Genomic DNA, 21262 nt, shown 5'->3' with positions numbered 1-21262 from the left:
TTGCTAGAACTTTCAAGGAGATTTTCTGTAGTCCTGAGTAAGTGACATTAACAGAATTCTGGATGAGAAGGAAAAATAACCAGTGTTGCCCTGTTCTAAGTACTGTAAACCCAGAGAGTAGTTGATAAGAGGGCTGCATTTTGGATTTATTTTCAAGTTTCTGATGGCAGTCCTGCCTTGCACCTGCTTAAAAAAGTTGCATATGTAAATCTTCAAGTCTATGAAGTTCAGTCAAATCTCAACTTGTATTTTCACGTAGAGTTTATTAAGTCAGGCTTGACTTAATAGTATATTATTTATAGTATATATATATAGTATATTATTTATATATATAACATATATATATACTATATATAGTATATTATTTATACTATATAATAGTATATTATAGTTTATTAAGTCAGGCTTGACTTAATAGTATATTAAATAACCTCATTTGTCTATATAGGTTTTACAGTCTGTTTATTGATACTTATGTTTGATGGGGTTATTTTTTTCTTATTCAATTCTGTACAATGTTAATGATGAAATAAGAAGTGTTTCAGCATATTAGTGTGTTTCCCTATGAGTTGTGCAGATGTCTTCAGGAAAAATGAAAAAAAAAACTTAAATCAGTTTCGTGTGTTGTGAAAGCAGAATTCCTTCCCAGGTGCATACTTTTTCATTGCACAGTTTATAATCATCTCTGGCTGTAAAAAGTTGTTGAGAATTCCGTTGTTTCTTATCTTTTTTTCTGTTCCTTTCAACAACTGTTAAGCAGCTTATTTAAAGGCATTTTCAAATATTGTTTTAGTTACTTGTTTCTGTAAAACTGACACCCAGAGTTGGAGGGGACTAGATGGGAACAGGCATTTTTACAGGTTTCCTGGAAACAGCTTGGAGCATGGAGGGAATGTCCTTTTTATTTCCCATATTCAGAACAAGGGTCTGTACAAACTGTCACTCCACAGGTGGTGGGAAGTAAATGCCATGTTAAAGGATGCCATGGCCTTGTTTGCTGACTGCGCTATTACACTGCCATTCTGCCCAAATCCATTTGGATGATAGTATTGTCTTTATATTTGGGAACAAGAGAATTCCTTTTAGGGTTCCACTCCCTTAAGCTCCTGGCTGCTTTTTGCAAAATAAGGCTGTGCCCTGAAGGGGCAGTAATCCCTTAACTGTTTCAGGCATCCTGCTCAGACATGACACCTTGTTAGAGGTGAAGGACTTTGGACCAAAGGAAACTTTTTAAGGGCTATATGCCATAGACTTTCAAACAGAAACCTCTCTGCACTTAAGTGTTGGATGTCCTACTGTTTCAGTGTTAAATCTCTTAAGCTGTAAAATATGCTGCAAAAGAATAGTTCTTTCAATTATTAAATAATTACCCAAAGTCTATCAAGGTTTTAGTGGGACTGCAGTTGAATCTTAAATGAGGACTGACCTTTAAAGCTAAATAAAAAATTGAGGTATTTGGCTGTTCTCTGTAGAGGCTAGGGAGGGGAGTTCCTTCAGGAGCAATGGCAGAGTTCAGTTTTCCAAATTCCAGTTCAGCCACTATTATTAGGAGTTAGTCACTTAAAGTGGTATTTGTACCTTATGAAAGTACATTATATTGCCCTGCATACAGTGACATGGTGCCTACTGTAGTCCTACCATTTAATAGACTGGAAAAAAAGAAAACTCATAAAAAGTTTGGGGAGTGTTTGACCATTGTGCATATAGTACTTTTAAGCTGCTGTCTCATGGTGCAAGGAAGACCTTTTATAGTGAGGGTAGTTAGTCACTGGAAAAACTTCCAAAATGGAGGTGGAATTTTCCTTCACTGGAACTGTGAGTGAAGTGTCTGCACTTTTAAATCAAGTATATTTTTGCTGCTGCCATCACTGGCTCTTGGTTTCTGCTACCTATCTCAAGATTGATGTGTCTTTAATTTGTTGTTGTTCTTTTTTTTTAAGCCCAGCTTCTCTCTGAGATAGAGTGCTTTTCAGGAGAAAGAAAGAGAAATTTTGTGGTCTGTGTTCAGCAGGAGATCCTAGATGACCTTAACAGTCATGTCTGGCCTTTAAATCTGAGACAGTCCTGACGAGATGATTCACCTGTTTCAAATACACATTGAATGAGTGAGAAAGTAGTATTCCAACTGAACTTAAGTTTTTATGACACCTGGGCTTACTTTAGAGGTAAGAATTTATTGTCTGGTCCTGCACTAGTAGAATATTTGAAGGCCTTGAGAGCACTGTAACAACAAACACCGCATTCACAATTCCCCTGATGGGCTGAATTTCCTAATAGCACACATTTGGGGAAAATAACCTCTGATGTACCAGCAAGATTCCAGATGACAGCACTAGTGCACCTGCAGGTTTTAATTGGTGCAAAAAAGGGGAAAATATGAGGTACCAATTACTCTCTTGAAGCCTGAGAATCAAGGACGTTTTTTGGCAAGGAGGCTTGTAATTCCACCATCAAATTGTGCACAGCATGGCATAAACATGGCCTGCATTATTTATCATGCATTAGACAATTTTTGACTTGTAAAACTCTGTATAAGAGAGGTGAGTCTTTAACACTGGACCTACTGCAAAGTTAATTATAAGTAGTATGTCTGTGTTGCAGATTTAAGGGTGTACAAGCACTAGTGAAATACTGTAATTAAATACAAGCTCCCAATCCAGGGAGTAATCTAAATATGGCAATAATTGGGTAGCTAAAAAATACGCATTGATGAGAAGATGATTATTACATGCTGGAGAATTTCACTGGTAATTCTAATCTTCTAAAATGAGCTGCACAAAATTCAGCTAATCTTTAACTTAAATTCCCCAGCAAGAGAAGAGCAGTCAGTTTGTGGGTTGGAGCTAAATGCAGATGACATTTCTTGCTTTATTCTGATAAATAGCATTTAAAAAATGCTGTGAATGACACTGCAGAGCCTCCTAAGAACTTAGTAAGATATTCAGAGTATCTGGCCACCCTGTTGAGGGAAAAAGATTCACAGTGTTAAGTCCTTTTTGTTAACGTTTGTCTTAACTGCAGTGAATGCCAAGATTTTCCATCTGTGGGAATGAGGTGAGACTTCACAATGAGAACTCCAGTTCCTCATATAGAAGTTTAGATGGTAGTTCAAAATGGAGAGAACCAAGGCCTCCAGCATTTGTATTTTTGGATGAACAGACATGAATTTCGTACATTGCACCCATCACTGTTTCCTACTTGCTTGCTGTGGTGGCAACAGCTGGGCTGAAGGGCAGTATATCCCTAGTAGATGTGAGCAGTTGAGCAGCCTGTGCTTGGGTTTGGTAGATGTTACTCGGTCTTTTTACCACATCTTTGGGCTGTGTTTCATCCTTACAAATGTAGCACATGGCTTTTACTGTATGATGTAAACAAGAGTCCATTAGTGAAAGGAAAGTTTAGTAAAACAAAAAATATCCCACATTTAATGCAAGGGCTGTTGTACTGTGTTTTTGCATGGTTTACTATATACTCATTATCCTCCTTCCTGTAGCCTGCTGTACTGTATGCATTCCTCTGTGCCCTCTGGTTGCAAGGGCCCCACTGAGCCAGTGTGGGTGAAATCACTCCTGATGTTTCTTTTTAGCAGTGCTTATCTGGAGTCAAGCTGGTTAGAGGCAATTAGGGCCTCTGTCTCTTCATCCCTTCTGACATTTGTATGAAAGAACCACGTACCAAATGCTTTTGTGGGTTGAGTGATTCCCTCAAATGATGCATTCAGCTTGCTAGCAAGATGAGAGTATCACTGCTTTCAGGTTGTAGAAACAAGAAGGTACTGGGCTGGCTGGAGGAGCAATGGCCAGGCTTCTGCCTTCAGCCCCTGCCAAGTCAGTAGACTTTGCAGCTCTGGAAAGTTTAAGCATAGCACCAAAACACAAGATGGAACTGCACGGGAAAGGTACTTGTGTGTTGGTGGTGGCCATCATTCCTGCATCACAGCTGTGGTAAGAGATCAGACGTGGAATACTGACAAATTGATCAGCCTGAGCAGCTACAGGGCCAGGTTTTAACAATAGCATTATGCATTGTGAAACCTATCATCAGTGCTGCAGCTCACTTAAAAGCAGTCTAAGTTGCCTTTACTTTTTGTTCAGAATCCAAAACTGCTCAGGTGGGCGTTCTTGAGGTGTCACAGGCACCTCCATCTTACAGTTCTGAAGCACCTCATGTATGAGGTTAAGTATCAAGCTGCTTAGGTCTTTCAAGAATAAAAAAATGGCTTAAAGCCTTTGTGTATTTGTATGGTGCTGAGAATGGCATTCCTATGGACTCAGGTGCCATTTGGTGCTATTCAGAGCTGTTCTGCCCACCTTACTGTTTAAACTAGGTCTTGTGTAAGGGTTAGGTACCTCGTTTGTGTGCATCAAAGCCTGAAATGCATCTTCTGTCATGTATAGAGCAATTGGGCCTGTCTGCCTCATGCAGACACGGTGTGAGGTCTAAGATGTGTTTAATCAGTACAACCTCATACCCAGTTCCAGATTTTATTTCTAACTATCATGTCCGATTATTCTGTAGGATTGGCCCATACTTAAAAACACCACATATTGCAGTAAGTCTTATGCAGACTATCTCCAAAATGATGGAGAAATGTAACATGGGTGAGTTTGTGCTGTCACCTTCAATTTATATTTTTTGTCTTTGTTACTGTTGGTAATTTTGTCTTTGTTACTGTTGTCACCCTTGGGTTTTTTCAATTCACTATGTTACAGTAACAAATTTAAGGCCAAATAAAAACTGCTTACCACATGGCTAGAAAAGGAACTGATTTCTGAATCTCACCTTGACACCTGCTCTGTCCTGCTTGTGCCTCAACAAAGGAGTTAGGGGATGCCTGTTCTGGCAGCCACCCTGTGCAGCAGGAGATTGGGCTTCATGATATACAGCTGTCCTGAAGGAGCTATGCTCCAGTGGCTTGAACTGAGTCAGAACTATGAGGCAGGTGCAGTATCCTATGGTGCAGTACCAGAGGCCATGGAGATAAACATTAATCACATAAGATGTGGTGCTGGGGGAAAGTGATGTTGCTGGGCCTCGGTCCATGCTAAGCAGATACAGCAACTTGCTGCTGGAAGGATTTGTGCAGCTGTTTCCCAATCTGGTTTAGTGTGCTTAAGCTAGATACACAGATTAATTTAGGTTGATTAGAACTACTGGGATGAATTACTTTTCATGGAAATTAATTCAAACTTAAGATAAAGATGTGAAAATTAGAGGCTAACTGAATATGGGCAAGTTTTCAGTGCTTTCCCCAGCCATCTGTTTCCCCTGCCTCCACACAAGGCAAGGCTTAGGAAGACAAAGCAGTGATGGTTTGTCATAGTAGACTGCCATGCAAAAGCCCCTAGGGCAGAAACAGGGATGGTGGCTATTAGTAAGAGTCCTCTAGCTACCTGTATAACCTCCATTCTTCATTTGCAATGAAGCACTTCATGAGCAGGGTGGTAAGAGGTGAGGTACAATCTGCCAGAAATGGTCAGAAGGTAGCAGGCGTATTCAATTTCCTCTTTCACATTGCAGCTGGATGCTGCAGGAGACACTAGTAGGGCCTAAACTGCACTGAAGACTACGTCTTGGGGCTGTACATGAGTACTTTGCTTTTGCCCTTGTAAACGTGAACAAAATTTTGCCTAGGTTGTTCCGAGCTTTACAAATAATCAATTCATCAAGATCTGAAGTGAAAGAAAGACAATAGATATCTCATTTTCATAAGGCAGAAGGCAATTCAAAATACAAAAAAAAAACCCAAAGACTGCTGCCACACAAAATGTACTTGGATCATTTTATTTTCAGCAGGTGTTATTTAGTTCAACTACTTAAATCTTAAGTGTGGCACAGTAGGAAGCTCAGAATGCAACTGTGTATTGCCTAACAGTAATGGGACTTTAGCTACAGCAGCTCTTGTTAAATCTTTCTTGTTAACTGGGACAGGACAGCCTGGCTGCACATCACCGTGTTGAGCATTAGAAACAATCTATGATACTTACAGTAAAGATGAATGGCAAGACACTGATAGCTGCAATGTTTTTAATTAAAAAAATAATGAGAATACGGCACATGTGTGTTTAGATGCTGTCATAGAGGCAGGATTTGTTGTAGCCTTTAGGCTTCCAAAGTAGTCATTCATTCTTGTAAATCAGTGTTTGTCAAACTTTGCAAAAGCGTGGCCTCCCTTTTTGCATCATCTGTCTTCATGCAACTATTAAGTTGGCTGCAGCTCAGTTTCTTTGGGGGTGGGAAAGCAGAATGGTCTGTAGTTACTGGCTACAGGTGTTACATGGACACTGAGCTGTGTCTGGCAATTAAAGGCATTTAGCTGCTCCCTTCCTAATCCAAACACTTCCATACAATAATTACAGCCTGCATTGCACTTTCCTGTCTTTGAGGAGAATTCCCCTGGGCCCTTTTGCTACTTCCAAGGGGGCTGTTGCCTGAAATTTGAGAAACACTGATGTAAACCAACCAGGAGCACGAGATAATATGCAAGAGCAGCTGTTTATGCAAAGCTGCTTTCTTTGCAAATAAGGTGCACCATATGCTTTGAAGGCTTTCCATGCACTGGATACTTTTCCTCGTGTTTGACTTCTGTTAATCTGTGTAGCATGGCTCGTTCACACAATATTTCAGTATGGCTGAATGCATGCAGCATATCAATCTGTGATGCTATGTTGCTATTCAGAATTACCACCTGCATAACATGTTAAAGAAAAATACGAGATTTGCTGTTGGAAAAAAAAAGCTCAACAAAAATCAGATGTAGCTCTAAGTTACAGTGTATGTTGTACTATCCTCTTACATATTCACTGCCCCTGTTCAAAGCTGCCTTTTGCTATATGTTATATATCAAATGCCAATTAGTTTGCATGCAATCAGCTGTTTAATTCTGGCAGGAAAGAGATGTCTTGTGTGCTTTTCACTGAGTTGTATAATATTTTCCACTGTATTGATTTGTGATTCCAGCTATTCCAGGGGAAAGAACATTGAACAAGTTGTAGTCATTGTTCTAGGATTTACAAGAACCTGAGATGAAGTGGCACTGTGTGTTTTTTAGGACATCTTACAGACCCTACCCATGCCAAGGCCTTTAGCTGAAGAACATCTGCCCCTTAGTGTTCTTGTGTAGAAGTTAGAAAAATAAACATTTGGAGGTTGCTTGTTACATCTGAAAGAACCTAAACCCCCGTGCAGCTCCCTGACCTCACTCTGTCTTTAATGCAAAGAACCACATGGCCCTTGCGCTAGAAATGCTCCTTATTGCTCCTCAGACAGGCTTTGCTGGGAAGCGGTGTCTTCCAGGGCCATATCTTCTTGGCTGGCCCTCCTGCACTCCAGGTTCTGACTCATGAAGATGGCATGGGCTGGACCTGCCTCTCGCCGCGGTCTGGGTTCTGTAGCATCGGTTGCTTCACAAGTTTCGGTGAGTTGCTGGAAAGAAAGGAAAGGTCAAGTAGTTTAAGAAACTTCTGAGTAACACTTCTGCTAAATTTTGAAGTGACAGGTGAAAATATGAATATTGATTTAGGAATGTCATTCTCTGAAACTGCAGAGGACTCTCAACCTGTGTTATTCACAAGGGATTTTGTGTCACATGTATTTGGAAACACATGTATTTGGAAAGAAAAGCAGACCAGGAGCTTGAGGTTTAGTACCACAGATGTACATGTAGAGAGAGCTGTAAAATAATTTAGAGTGAGCTGTAAAATAATTTAGAGTGGAAAGGACTTTTGGAGGTCATCCAGTCCAAACCACTGCTAGAAGTAGGGTTTACTTCTAAGAAATTAAATCAGGTTGCTCTGGGGCTTGCTTTATACACCAGATTTTAAATCCAGCTTACAAAGAAACCTTTTCATGAAAACTGGAATGCAGTTATCAGTCTGGAAATGTTATGCACTCCCACTGTAAGGAGTCCATTAGTATAAAAACTTTCCAGAACTGTGCTGTGTTAACCTTTAAATGAAACACTTCCTCCTTACCACTTTCAGCCAAATAGTCACCTGGATTCTGCGCAGTTACTTTGGCCAGGACTCACCTCATCTAAATTGAATCATGTAGTGTATCATCTGAACTGTCAATGGTTGGCAGACAGATATGAGTGTCCCAGGGGAAAATTTCTTCCTGAGAGCTGTAAGGCTGAAGTAGGTTGTCCTCTCCACTGAATACAGAGGCCACAGCAACAACCTACTGTGACTTCAGGCCCAAATTTTAGATGGCTTAAAGTTAGACAAGTTGAATCCTACCGTGAGTACTCAGTACTGCAGACTGGCTCTGTTCTTGCAAATTAGGCTATAAACTCTTTGAGAGTTGGAATGATGCCTTGTCATTTGATACATTCAGCTGTACATGTAGAAATATTAATGTTCATTAGAGTAATAAAGCAGGATTGAACCCAGATGAGTAATGCTCAGTCAGCTTCTGTTGCAGTTCATGGCAAAACTCCAGGGAAATATACCAATCCTACTGTTTTGGGGTGTGAGCAAAATACACACAGACTAAGGAGCCTTTTTCACTTGAGGTTTAGAGAATTCTTTGAAAATTAGGAAAGTTATACACAGTTCAGAATGATAGTAGCAGAAAAGTGATTTGGACTTTCTATATCCCTGTCTCCCCCTGTTGCCAATTTCGTTTCCATTTTAATAGGCCAAATGTAAAAGTCTCTTTTAATTATGTTGTCACTCAACCTGTAGTTGTAGTTGCCCTTTTATCTCTAGTCCATCTTCTCACATTACTGCTCTGTAGTGCTGTGATGAAAGTTTCAAAGTTCAGGATAGCAATTCATAGCAACCGAAGTTAAATAAATGTACTTAAGTAGACAATAAAACAATAACACTACTGTGTGCACTGAATTTTCCAGGGAAGATGGGAACAGAAATGGGAGCCTACTGGGAAGAGGGCTTGAAGTTCTTTGTGTGAACTGTTTTGCTGTTAGCAAATGCTGAATCACAGAGCATTCAGGTTTCCTTTGGGAAATATTTCCTACAGATTTCTTTGACTAACCCTTTCAGCAACAAGGTTTTCACATCCTGGATTGAATTTCTGGTGAGAGCAAGGGACAGAACAAGTGCCCTGTTGACTGGGAATGGTTCCTATTTGAACAAATAATTTAAGTCCTGCATAAGCAGGGAAGGAGCCATTTAGTCTGCTTATGATGGCACTCATCACCTGGACTGCAGAAAATGGAGACGTAAGTCCCTGGTTTTTAGTGTAAAGTAGAGGGACTTTGCCCCATTTTGCAATTTCAGGTGCATACATAACAGCTACCCTGCTGTTAAGTATGCAATTACTTAAAAATACATCACTCTCATATACATGCTAATATTAAACAGTCTCATTTTCACTGTGATGCAGCAAACTCCAAAACAAATACCAAAATCCTGATGTTGTTTCTGAAGATTGTTTTCTGACCAGTGAGAAGGAAGAAACCAAATAGTGGTGAGGACTGTTCAAGAACCTGATAGGACAGCAGTTCATTCTGCTATTTTGGCTTCAGCCTTACCCGAGTTGTTTGACTTGCTGCTCTAGCAGATGGACCCATGGCAATATTCATACTGCTGGATGACTGGGTGTCACTGGTGTTACCTCCATCTGCAGCTGAGAGCCCAGAAATCACCAAAGCACTTGAAAAACTTCTCTTGCCGAACAGCAGGCTGAGAGTTGAGCTGGTGGAAGAGGCCAGACTGGACCTGAGCATTGCTGCAGCTCTGTCCTGCACAGTCAGCTGGCCTGCAACAGGAACAGCCGGGGACTGGGAAAACACGGATGTTGCTGAGTTGTGGAGTGACAGCTGACTACTAGAAAGCCTTCGGGCAATTTCATGGGCAGATGTAGATGTTTGCATGAAAGGCTGGCGGTTTTCTACAATGGGTCCAGAGTGACTGGAAGCAGGAGGCCTTTGGTTTAAAGCAGCGTGTGCCTGGATGGACTGACTCCTGGGTTTTCTCCTGCCTTTAAAAGAAAGATTAATATATTTAAGTAAGTGGCGTCCTGATGAACTCCATGCTAACAGTGCCCCACTTGCGCATATTACTATTGGCATATCAGTGCCAATTTTGTCCGCATAAAAATCCCAAGAATACCAGAAATAACAAATGGCTAAACCCATGAACCTTTCTGTGTTTTCCACTACAGGCTTTTGGGCAGAACAGCTCCAGTGGTTCTGCACTCAGTCAAAAGAGAGGAAAATAAGAAAGACAGCCCAAGGAGAGTGATCTAATCACAGGCTCACACCTATTCTGCCATGTACATTTTAACCTGCCCAGTGAATGGCTGAGCATTGTGTTGCTATAAATCCACTCCCCTTTGACAACCACACTAAAGTAGGGGACGTTGACTTACATGTCTTGGTATAATTAAATGCAACAGTAAAATAAAAAAACTGTGAGTTAAAACAGTGGCACATTAAGAAGAATTATTCCTGCATATGGGGAAAGAGAAAATGAGAATTAAACCAAGTGGAAGACTGCAGCATTCAGATAGTTGTTAAGACTAACATTAAACTATGTCTGAGTTCCAAGAGTGATATATATATCACAGACTGAAGAGATGTGAACACCTTGAGTTAGGGTAGTCTGTTGGAGGTCTGAATGAGACCCATATAAGGCTCTTGAAGTGTCTCTTAACCAGATATAGAGAGTTGGATACAGAGAGTATTAGATAAGCTCTTGTCACGTGCCTGGACAACTATCTTCCTGAACATGTACACCCCCATTTTTAACACTGATATCAACACCTTACATTATTCAAACAAGTAAGTTCTGTATTTCTTATGCTTGCATAGTTAAATAGGCATAGAATGAAAATAACTTACTGGTCAGTCAACACACCAGAAACCTGCTTGTACCCAGGCGCTCTGCAGATGGCACACAGCAGGCTGGCACATACGGCAAGCCCGTGTTTCTGACGACAGGCTCTAGCCCAGGTTTACACAGCACATACCCAGTCATGCAAGTGCCTGCTTGGCTTTTCTGCTTTACAGGAAACTCCAAATATTAACACAAGCTGGTATTTTGGTTTCCTTGCTATAGCTGTGGGGTAGAGAGTTGATGCCAGAAATTCTGTTGAGAGCCATCGGCACAGAAACAAGTGTTTTTGGCAGGTATTTCTAGGTTGGTAATTTATTTTTTTTTCCCAATACCCAAACTGTGGAGGGGAGGGAAGCACTGAAACTCCTCCAGACAGTGAAATTTTGCAGGCATAAAGGAATATAAATCTCACCCTATCTTCTAAAAACATGACTGTTTGCTGCATTCATGAGGATTCCAGTAATGCAGAATTTCATATCCAGACTATTCACATTATATAGTTGAAACATGCTGTTTTACATCCACAGACCCACATTCCAGAGGCTGGTATCATTAGCCCCATTTTTCAGATGCTGATGCAAAGGGAATTTAGGTTATTTGGCAGAAAGTCAGATGGCAGAGCTGGTCTACAACCTAACTGGAGCTCTTTCGCAGGACTAAAACCTAGTTGGTTTGGCAAGCACTGGACACTTTCACACCCCTTTTACACTGTATCTGTAGTTCTTTTTTTACTCCAAACAATAAAATTTTCCTAAGACATGCAATGCAAAGCAGCATTCTCTGTAATAAAAGCCCCAATGTCTCTGCTTAAGAGCAACAGGATAGATGCATATGGCTCCTGTGTGCCACATTACCAATGTCCTTGGCACTTAGATGTGATCAACAAGGAGGGCACGCACTGCGCTGGGGTCAGGCCTGGCTGCTGCGCGGGCAGCTGAGTGCATATCTGGCCTCCACAGGGATTCAGTTTCTTCAGACCCTGGGGTTTTGCTGAAGTGCTTGGTTTCTACATCTGATGGTTATTTGACTACGTTACCCTTTCTGAATAAAAAGAACAGACTGGAATTAAGAACAGAGGGGCTGCGGTGTGTTAGTTTGTGCAGGGGCTAACGTGGCCAAACATCTGTTTGTGATTTAAACTGCCAAGCTGACCCCTGTCCAAAAGTATTCTATATTCATCCTAAATGCAGTGGTTAGAGCATTGGACAGGAGACCACCCGTGTCTACACATAAATAACTCTTGTCCCTGAAAACACTTAGGAAACAAAGGCTGTTCTATAAACTGCATCATGAAATAAGGACACTTTGGGGAAGAACCCCACACGTATCCACCAATGCTCCTGATTTTGGTTGCACTTTTATATAGGGCTTTCATTGCATTTGCAGACTCAGTGGCACCAGGTTGCAAAATGAAATATGAAATATGAAAACACTAAATGCACTCAATTCATAGATTATGAGTCTAGAAGGGACTGATGTGATCATCTAGTCTGCTGTGCTGTATAGCATGGGCCATAGAACTGCCTGGAATTAACGTCTGTGTGGTATTACTAATTGCTACTGCGATTTTTAAGAAATGCATCCAGTATCTCCAGTCACGGAGAACCCTCTTTAACCCTCAGTCGCTTGTTTCACTATTTATTTACTCTCACTTTAAAAAGTATGTTCTTGATTTCAAATCTGAATTTGTTTAGCTCTCTTACATCCAAGTCTGCTTGAATCAGCAGTCTTTGGGCATCTTTTGTTGCCCAGGTAAGTACTTGCAGACTGTGATCAAAGCATCTGTTATAATATAAATTGTTTGAAAGCTCTTAATCTACAGGATGTATTTCCCAGATCTTTGATCATTTTTTGGCTCTTCTTTGAACCTCTTCCAAATCAAAAATGCCCTTCTAAAATCAGGGCACTAGGACTGCGCATAGCAGGCCAACAGCATCCTGAACCAAAGTCAGATCGACAGACATGCATTATCCAAGTAACCCTATCATTCTGGTTTTTAAGCAATGGGCATAGCATGAGTTCTTTCCCCATCCTCTGGAACTGCCTGAAGTGTCCCGATACCTACTGAAGATCAAAAAGAGCTTGCTATTTAACCAGTTCTCTCTTAAAAACCTTCCTGAATGAGAGTCATTTGGATTTGCTCAGTTAAGCATATAGCTTTTATAGCAACTCCTTCATGTTCTTTGTAGCTGTTAGGATGGAACTACTTCATGATCAGATCACAGAAACAGGTCATCTGCATTTTTCACAACACAAACCAGACATTTCTCATTTCTACACCTTGACAACTCTGCCATTCTGTATAGTGTGGGTTGAGATGACTGTTTAGGATTTTTTTTTCTTCTAGCAATCTCTAAAAATAAAACCCCACAAACCCACTTTCATCTTTTTGCCCTAATGGTGCTAGCCAGAAACTTCTCCTTGTTTCAATTCTCTTTCTCTTATCAGTAGTCTCTAAGGACTGAAAACTGATTTGCATTTGCTATTTTCCACTTCCCTGCATTTGTTGTGCATTTCTTCATTTTACCTCAAAGCCAGGTTGCTCTACTTAACTGTGACCTTCTCTCTTGATTGTGGTTTTCTGGGCGCCCAGTACACCCTTTTAAACGACTCATAATTAACTTTCATTATTGTATGGCGTGCTCAGGATCATTATTTCACAATTAAGTCTGCCATTCTGATTACTGCCATGTCAAGTTATGAGTATGCACATGAGGATTCCTCTAATGCTAAACTCAATTAAAAGCAGCAGTTATTTTATTCTTGCAACATGATTTATATTCAGGGCAAGATTTTCTCTAGTCCTGTCTATTATCTTTAATGAGAGGTCAAAATGCTCTAACAGGAAACAAACAAATGTCATAGCCCTCTAGTCCTGTCCTTTAATGTGTACAGTAATAACCACAACTTGTTGAAAGGTTGAGTTAATTGGTGTTAAAAGTCCTGATCCCACAGCAATTGGTCTCTCAGTGACCCACTGCCAAACTTAATGTATATTTCCAGTGCGAAGGCCAGTAGTTCTACCTTGTGGATATGTCTGCAGTATTTTTGACTCCATAATTTAATGTGAGAAGGGCTTAGATGTTAGTTGACAGAACAATTGACAACATTTAATTTTCTTTTGGTAACTGCTGTAGAAACATAAAAAGTTATTTCCAATTTGTTTGTTCTCCACATGTGCTGATGAACAGTCAAACTAATTCCTCAAATAAATTGTCATGGTCCTTCCAAGATAATTAAGATGTTTTCATACTTTCACTTCCCAGCCAACAGGAATCCCAGGCTCACTGTGGTACGGGCTCTCTCCGCTGCACAGCTAGACTCTCTCACACCCGCATTTCTCATTCTGGCATTGCTAGTGGAACCTCCTAGTCCAAAAGTTACATGTAAAGAAGTTTGACAACAGCACCTTTGGTGAATCACATTTGTCTTATTCCCCCCTTCCCATAAATACTCGGAACAGTATCAGGAAGCCATCTCTTCTGCATGCTTGGTCATCAGAAAAGCCAAAGCTCCCTCTTTCTAAAATTAGTTTTCCACTGGATATAAGCACGCTCCAAAAACCCGTGCCTATGTGGCATGACCCCTCAGGAGAGGACTACAGAGAAAGCCAAGTAAATTGTGCAGGTACCTGCACGCTGGTGGACCTCTTGAGATGAAGCTTGCAACTGAGGTGTTCCATCTCTGGTAGGCTGCGAGCTACTGCTCTGGCTTGAATTGCCTGCGCGATTGCTGCTAGACGAAGAACCCCCTACACCATCCACCTCTTCAACATTTCCTCTCTCGTGGTGAGCTGCATGGCAGTCCTTCCGCATTCTGTTGGCAGGAACACACACGTGGTCATCCATTTATTATGCACAAAAATTTCTGTCACCATTGTTAAGTGCCCTTACGATGTATAACTGTACTCTCTCGTACTGCTGCAGGTCTTTTGCCTTTTATGAGATGACAAAGATGGTATGATAAGCTTCCTGGGAACAAAACTTCTATACAACACACACCAAATCTTTCCTTGTCCATGTTACCTGGCTTTGGAGCCCAGTGAAACTATCGGCTGTTACAGTGGGATCTAAAGATCGGATTTTGCATTGGTAACTGAGTAGCAAAGAAGAGGAATGGACTGGAGGGAGCTCAGTGGGAATGAGCTGTGTGGTGGGAAACCAACATATTAAGCCAGTAGGTTTAATCTTGGCATTTAAGCACAGGTCTTAACATGCAAGGTGGCTCCTATAGTCTCTCCTTGGTCCCCTGCCTCTCCTCAGCCACTATGGCGATAGGCCAGGTGGAGGGAATGAGACAAGAATGAGTTATTGCTGTATGAACAGGGTATGCAGGAATGAGAGACAGAATGTGTCAGACACTGATCATGCTTACCTGTGGGAAGTCAGGCAGTTTTCGTTGGTAGTAAGTAAATTTTTAGAAGTGTTTTGGTCAAGAACAGACTTAGGAGTGATAATCTATATTGCCAAAGCTTTGGAGCATAACCCGCCAACACATTTACTCATGTTCTGACATGTCACTGAGTTACAGAAAAGATGCCCTTATTTACAAGGCATAAACAGTAAAATTTCCTGGAATAAGGGAAATGTCTGTAGTGCTAAGTGATTTGATAATGAATCGTCTTGAACATGCAGAAATCTTCGCTTAAAAGCCATGAATATGTAATAAATTTGCTTTCTGCTGTATTTGTAGGGCTATTTTGTTATATTCTGAGTTATTTGCCATTAATTTTTTACTCATACTATGGAATTGCTCTCTTTTAATAGAAAATACAGTGGAACTAAGACTGCAGGGTCTCTATCTGCATAACCAAAATGTAACACCTACCTTAACCATTTGGATTTGAACCACTTTTTAATGTTGTCCAAACTGACAGGTCCCCCCCAAATGTTCCTCAGTTGGCTGTGTGTCCCAAGGTACGAGGTGGTTAAAGGGGAAACATACATTGGATATCCCAGTGGCTGATCACATGAAGAGTTAATTAAGTTCCTCAAGACCTGTTTATTGTTCTGAATGCTTCCTCTCTCCGGGTTACGATTGCGTAAGAATATCAGTTCTTGCTGCTGCCCAGCCCAAAGCCCTCTGACGCACTCCTTGTTGACCTACAGATGGGTTAAAAACATGTGGATCATGTGGAAGTGTTTGCTGCTTAAGATGCAGAATCATAGAATCATAGAATAGTTCCAACCCCCTGCCATGGGCAGGGACACTGAATGACACAATGTAGGTAGAAGGGCAATAGCTGTGTGTGCAAACCCTCATGTCTTTGCACCAATAGGTCCTGTGAACTTTTGCAGCTACTCCCTGGTAAAGCTGGGAATGATATTTCAGATACACAAACATATGGGTGCAAAATGGAAGTCAACTGAAGAGAGCTTTTTTAGCATCCAATCCCCATTCCAGTAACTACAATCAACCTCTCCTTTTGGCCAGATTGCTCAGAACTATTATTAGTTACCATAGCCCTAAATTACCGCAATATTAGCAAGAAAATACCACAATATTAGCAAGATGGTGTATGTACCTTGATAACCTTGAAGCTCAAGTAGCTTTTGTGGAGCATGATAACTTTATACTCATCTGCTCCTTCATCTACCACATGTCTCAGGGTTAGCAGCTCCTCTCTATTGGAAAGCACAGCACTGCGCCAGGCTGGGTCCCCTTCATGACAAATCACAACCTTTTCTTCAAAAGATTGGATTGCTTCATACAAAACTGCTGGGTCCTCATACTCATCTGGGCAGGTGAACTGGTCCTGGTAGCACAGGAAAAAAAGTATTAAAAAAGTCAGGTATATTTGTGAAAACACAATAAACAAAATCTAGCTTTTCAAACAGTTGCCAGCTGACCCCACAAGTGACTTGATACAGCATGTCTTTGGGGATGTAGACAAGTAATTTAACAGTAATATAGAAAGGTACAATTTTTGTTTTACTGTAACTTGTTCTGATCTCATGCCTCCACTAGGCAAAGACACTCAGAGGATGCCAACTTAGCCACTTTCTTTTTATAGAGTGGGAAGACCCTGGGAGGCAGAGCTTTTGGGTAAGCTGGAGGGGGATCAGAATCACGTGGGGCGTTGCACAGTTCTTCTGGAAATCCTTATTTTTATTCACAAAAAAACACTAACAAAAGCACAGACTGGGAATCCATCAGTACCTATCACAATATTGTGTTACTATTATAGCTGTCACACAGCAACACAGCCAGCGATAACATTCATAAAATTATTGTGTCAAACTCTCTCATATTAATTCCCAGCAGTTCCACTTCAGTTACATTTAGAGCAATTATAAATACCATGCATGATAAAAGCATACGATACTAAATCATCATGTGTCAGAGCAAGAACATTGTTAACTCCAAGCTATACAGGGGTTGACTTGAAGAAATTGGAGCAACTTCAATAGAAATGTGCCAGATTTTTACAACTGAAAACAGAATGGGGTCAGAATCAACCTCACATAATCAAACAAACAGCCATGACACTGACCCTTCAAACCACTCTCCTCTCAGCTCTGTCTTTTAACATATGGAAGCATTACATGTGTATTGCCATTCATGAAAAGACTGATAAATTAGCAGTGGAGTCAGTCTAATTCATGTAGGTTTTTTCAATCTAAAACTACAGTGTCCACACAAGTAAGATAAGAGATGACTGTCAGTTTTGTTTTGATGAAAAATGGAGGGTCAAGCTCTGCAATATGAATGGTTTCAAATGCGTAGCAGGGGTACAGAAAAGAAGGTAAGGGAATGCAAAATAAATAAAAGCCAAGCTTTTCCATTTTGATTAAGGAAGTTTCTCAGAATAAGGCAAAACCACTCCATTTCCCTCTCTCCTTTGGACAGTTTCTAAGGTTTCCTGTGTTTCCCTCAGAAAACAGGTATTACATTAAAAATTAAAACTAAAACTAAATAATAAAAGAAGACACTACCTGGTGTAGCTTCAGAGACATTCGGATTGCCGGGGCAACAACCTTATGCAATAGATCCATGTCTGCAAAGACCCACTCATCTTTTGCCGCTATCCGAAAGTCTCCTTTGAACAGTGCATGGAGCCCATAAAGAAAAGAGTCCAAGCTGTAAGAGAGAGGCAGCAGTCACTCACAAAAGTCATTCCCAGATCACCAGGCTGGACCCCTGCCAGCCATTGGCCACATACTGAGCAGTGGGTATAAAGCCGGGGCTGCAGCACACACTTCTTATGCAAAAGCATTCCTCGGGGTCGGTGGTTTTCATTCTGCTTGTCCTGTAAGCAATTAGCCATGGAACGAGTGTGGCACCTGGAAGGAAGGATGTCCTAAGGATGGGTGGCTGGGTCACAGAGTGCCGCAAGGTGCTGCTACTCTGCAGCAGTGCCAGAGAGACCAAGTCAAAGAGTGCCAGCTGCTCCACAAGTGCTGTGCTGGCGGCAGGAGCTGCCCGCTCATGTGAAGGTGCCTTGATCAGCCCTGTGAGCAGTTCTCCTCGTGAGGTGAAATTAAAAAAACAAAAACAAACAGCTGTAAAAAGTATTTTCAGCAAATCTGAGACTTCTGTCGTGAAACTCAAACCCAGATGTGAACATTAACCCAGATGTACTGAGAAGAATACTTAGCTTCAGGGACTGTGCAGCAAACCAGGTGAGAGCATGAGTCAAATGACAGGCATTTCATATTGAAACAACGAGCCCTAAAGCAAATGTGCACTGGGTTTCTTTTTTCTAATATAAGAAACTAGACGTAACCAGCTCTGCCTGACCTTGGATATTGGTTTGTCTGGACCTGAGACTTAAGCAAGAGGTAAAAGTACAAAACCAAGTGGCTGTTAGGAAAGGGCCTCAAAAGGGCTTTTCTAAGGGAAAAAAAAACAACTAGCCTTCAGTTCCAATCTGCACCCTGAACCACAAGCTTCCCACAACACCACAGCCACTTGTATAATGCCTGTAGCAGGACTGCTGCCCTAATACTGCCCTGAAGAAGTGAGCTCGAAACTGAAGAAAGCAGAATCATCTGTTAAAAACAGGCATCTCCTGCAAACCCACAGGACATGGTTTCACCTACCTCCCAAGATTTCGCTCACTCTTACAACAGTTGATTTTTCAGATTGTAAAGGCTCTGAGGAGAAGCTGCATTAAGATGTTGGCAGTTTTCATTACTGCCCTGGCTCTCTCTAGAGAATGCATAATCTTTCCACGTAATTGAGCTCTCTTAATTATTTTGGGAGAAGAAAAGAGTCATTTAGATGTTTTCTCTGAGAGGGAGAACTGCTTGGCCTATCTGCAGCACAAACATTCTAATTTTGCCCTTAGCATGTTTTAGAAATTAAAATGGAAAGATATATATGCTGTTACCAGAAGAGCAGCTGGATACCAGTTCTCTCTGTGAAAGCACTGTGTTATAAAAATCAACTAATCAGTGGGAGCAAGGCCAGTCAGGAAGGCAGGGCTGCTGTTGCTGCTGGGAACATGAGAAGCATTGGGAAGCTCCTGTGAATTCTTAACTGGTTTGCATTTATTAGTACTATGTTATGTATTAAAACATGCCTGTGTGAGACAGGCACTTACACATGGATCTTCAAAACATTCAAGCAGTGATTTCAATGGGAGTTACGGGTTTTCAAGGAGCAGGTCCTGATCCCCGTTGACTTTCAGTTAATCATCTCCACAATTTAGAATATGGTAATATCCCCAAATCCTACTTAATAGCTAGGAAAGCCCTAGAGGGCAAGTGGGAGGAGGGAAAATAGTGGGTGCAGCCAGTGTGAAATATGTGGTGAAATATGTGACTATCATCTCCTCTGAAAAGTCTAGAAATCAGGAAGGGTCCTTTCACTTGCCCACCCACTAGACAACATCCAGCATACATAGTTGAATCCTTGCCTGGTAAAAACACTGCTGTATCTAACAATTCTTCCCAGGGTGACACTGGAAAATAGCCTACCATGAACTCTGCACCTAATGGTGATAGTATAGTCTAGTATAGTTTTTCCCCATGTAGCACCCCCCATATTTGCTCTGAAAAGTTGGCTGGGATGAAGGGAGGAGTAGGCAGGAAGGAGAATTGGTTTTTACGCCATTAGAAGCTCTCAGAGCCAAATCTGAACACCAGAGCAGACAAAGAGTTTGCATTCACCATGTAAGTGTCTTACAGGCATCAGCACATGCTAAATAGGCTGCTGTGAACAGCAGTACCAACTGAAAGCAAGGCCAGGACTAGGACAGCTATGCAAACTGCAGTTGAGCATCAGCAGACAGAGAGGAGAGAAGCACACACAGTTCTCACTGTGCTTAGTTTGGGAAGACTTTATCCATTTCTCATACCTCTGCATAATGAATTCCCTAACGAGCATTTTTAAGAACAAATATGACTGCTACAAGGAGCAAAGCAGTGGTGACAGTAGTTGTGAGAGGCTGAAAGTCAATTATTTTCTGTATCGTATTTTCCAGCAGAGAGGTCTGGAGGAGATTGCTGTATTCACAAAACTCTGGACATCTTTTATTCTCCCGCCAATTGTAATGAGGCTTTTGGGTACATTCTGCCTATAATGTGACACTATCTCAAGCCATTACTGCTGTAACAGGCAGCCCTTAATCCACATAAATACAGCCACTGCTATTCTTCCCATTGTTATGCTATCTCCTGAAGACTCTAGTGAGATTATAAGGAAGCTGTAAAGCCAACAGCTTTGATCTCAGTCCTTACTCAAGGTTGTTGCTGCATTCTTGGCCCAGTTTTACCATACCTCAATTAGTAATCTGCTGTAGTTACAGGCTCATTCAAAATATTTTAGAAACTAGTTGAGGTAAATTTGCATGCCAGAGGAATGACGTTAACCAGGAAGAGACAAAACTACTATTTCTGGCAACATTTCTAACCCTCTCAGCTAAACACCCGAAAAGCTGCTGCCACAACTGTGAGCTATTTTAAAACAAGACTAGTAGGTGTGTGGGAACTGTCGGCCCCTCAAATGTACAGAAAGAAGGGGATTAAATAGCACCACAAATACCAGAGGGAAGGCAACAGAGCCAAAACAAATATTCACTCTTACTGCACCCCTTACATTGGTCCAACAGCTGAAACTAAAAGCATTTGCTGCAAGCCTGAAAACAGCATGGATGAAAACGAATGAGCTGGTGAATATACCTGTGTGTATTTTGCACATCAAAACCCATCCTCTGTCTGCAGTTTATCGACCTCTCTCAGTGTTAACTGTAGATTTATTTAAGGAATGAAGAAACACGCATGCCTGTGAGCTGGTAATGACCTGAATGTCCCAGCTTATCTGGATGAAGTATTTTCAGTGGTAGCCCTCCACCTCTTTCCCCCCAGATGCTGGGCAGTGCAATGTGGTGCCCAGGAGGGAAAGAACAAACAGGACCAGCTGCTTCCCTGGGCTTCAGCATGAACAGTGGCTCCTCCAGGCAGAGGCATTCCTTGGAGTAACCCTCTGTCCACTCTGAGTGATAATGCCCAAAGGGAGCT

At 41.4% G+C, this 21262-nt stretch overlaps 1 protein-coding gene and 2 long non-coding RNA genes across 3 annotated transcripts in view; 2 read left to right on the top strand and 1 right to left on the bottom strand.

Moving 5' to 3' along the window:
- Positions 1–424: 424 nt before the first annotated feature.
- LOC134175583 (uncharacterized) lies at positions 425–7177 on the top strand. The gene is made up of 2 exons (XR_009969051.1): positions 425–1757; positions 1792–7177. It is a non-coding gene; the product is annotated as an uncharacterized LOC134175583 (long non-coding RNA).
- The window catches only part of PCNX2 (pecanex 2), a 154671-nt gene continuing 139179 nt past the window's right edge, over positions 5771–21262 (bottom strand). Inside the window, exons 29-34 of the mRNA XM_062641709.1 lie at positions 17735–17879; positions 16324–16554; positions 15627–15901; positions 14431–14615; positions 9494–9942; positions 5771–7425 (exon numbers count right to left, since the gene is read on the bottom strand). Coding sequence (XP_062497693.1) covers positions 7252–7425; positions 9494–9942; positions 14431–14615; positions 15627–15901; positions 16324–16554; positions 17735–17879 — 1459 coding nt within the window. The 3' untranslated portion in view covers positions 5771–7251. The remainder of the gene's footprint in view (positions 7426–9493; positions 9943–14430; positions 14616–15626; positions 15902–16323; positions 16555–17734; positions 17880–21262) is intronic.
- On the top strand, positions 7689–10385 carry LOC134175584 (uncharacterized). The gene is made up of 2 exons (XR_009969052.1): positions 7689–9429; positions 10126–10385. It is a non-coding gene; the product is annotated as an uncharacterized LOC134175584 (long non-coding RNA).

Source organism: Pezoporus occidentalis, unplaced genomic scaffold (assembly GCF_034315485.1).
Source record: "Pezoporus occidentalis ecotype Australia unplaced genomic scaffold, CSIRO_AGI_Poc_V1 ctg7, whole genome shotgun sequence".
NCBI lineage: Eukaryota > Metazoa > Chordata > Aves > Psittaciformes > Psittacidae > Pezoporus > Pezoporus occidentalis.
The sequence above is the reverse complement of the archived record's forward strand: the minus strand, read 5'-3'. Positions and strand labels throughout refer to the sequence as shown.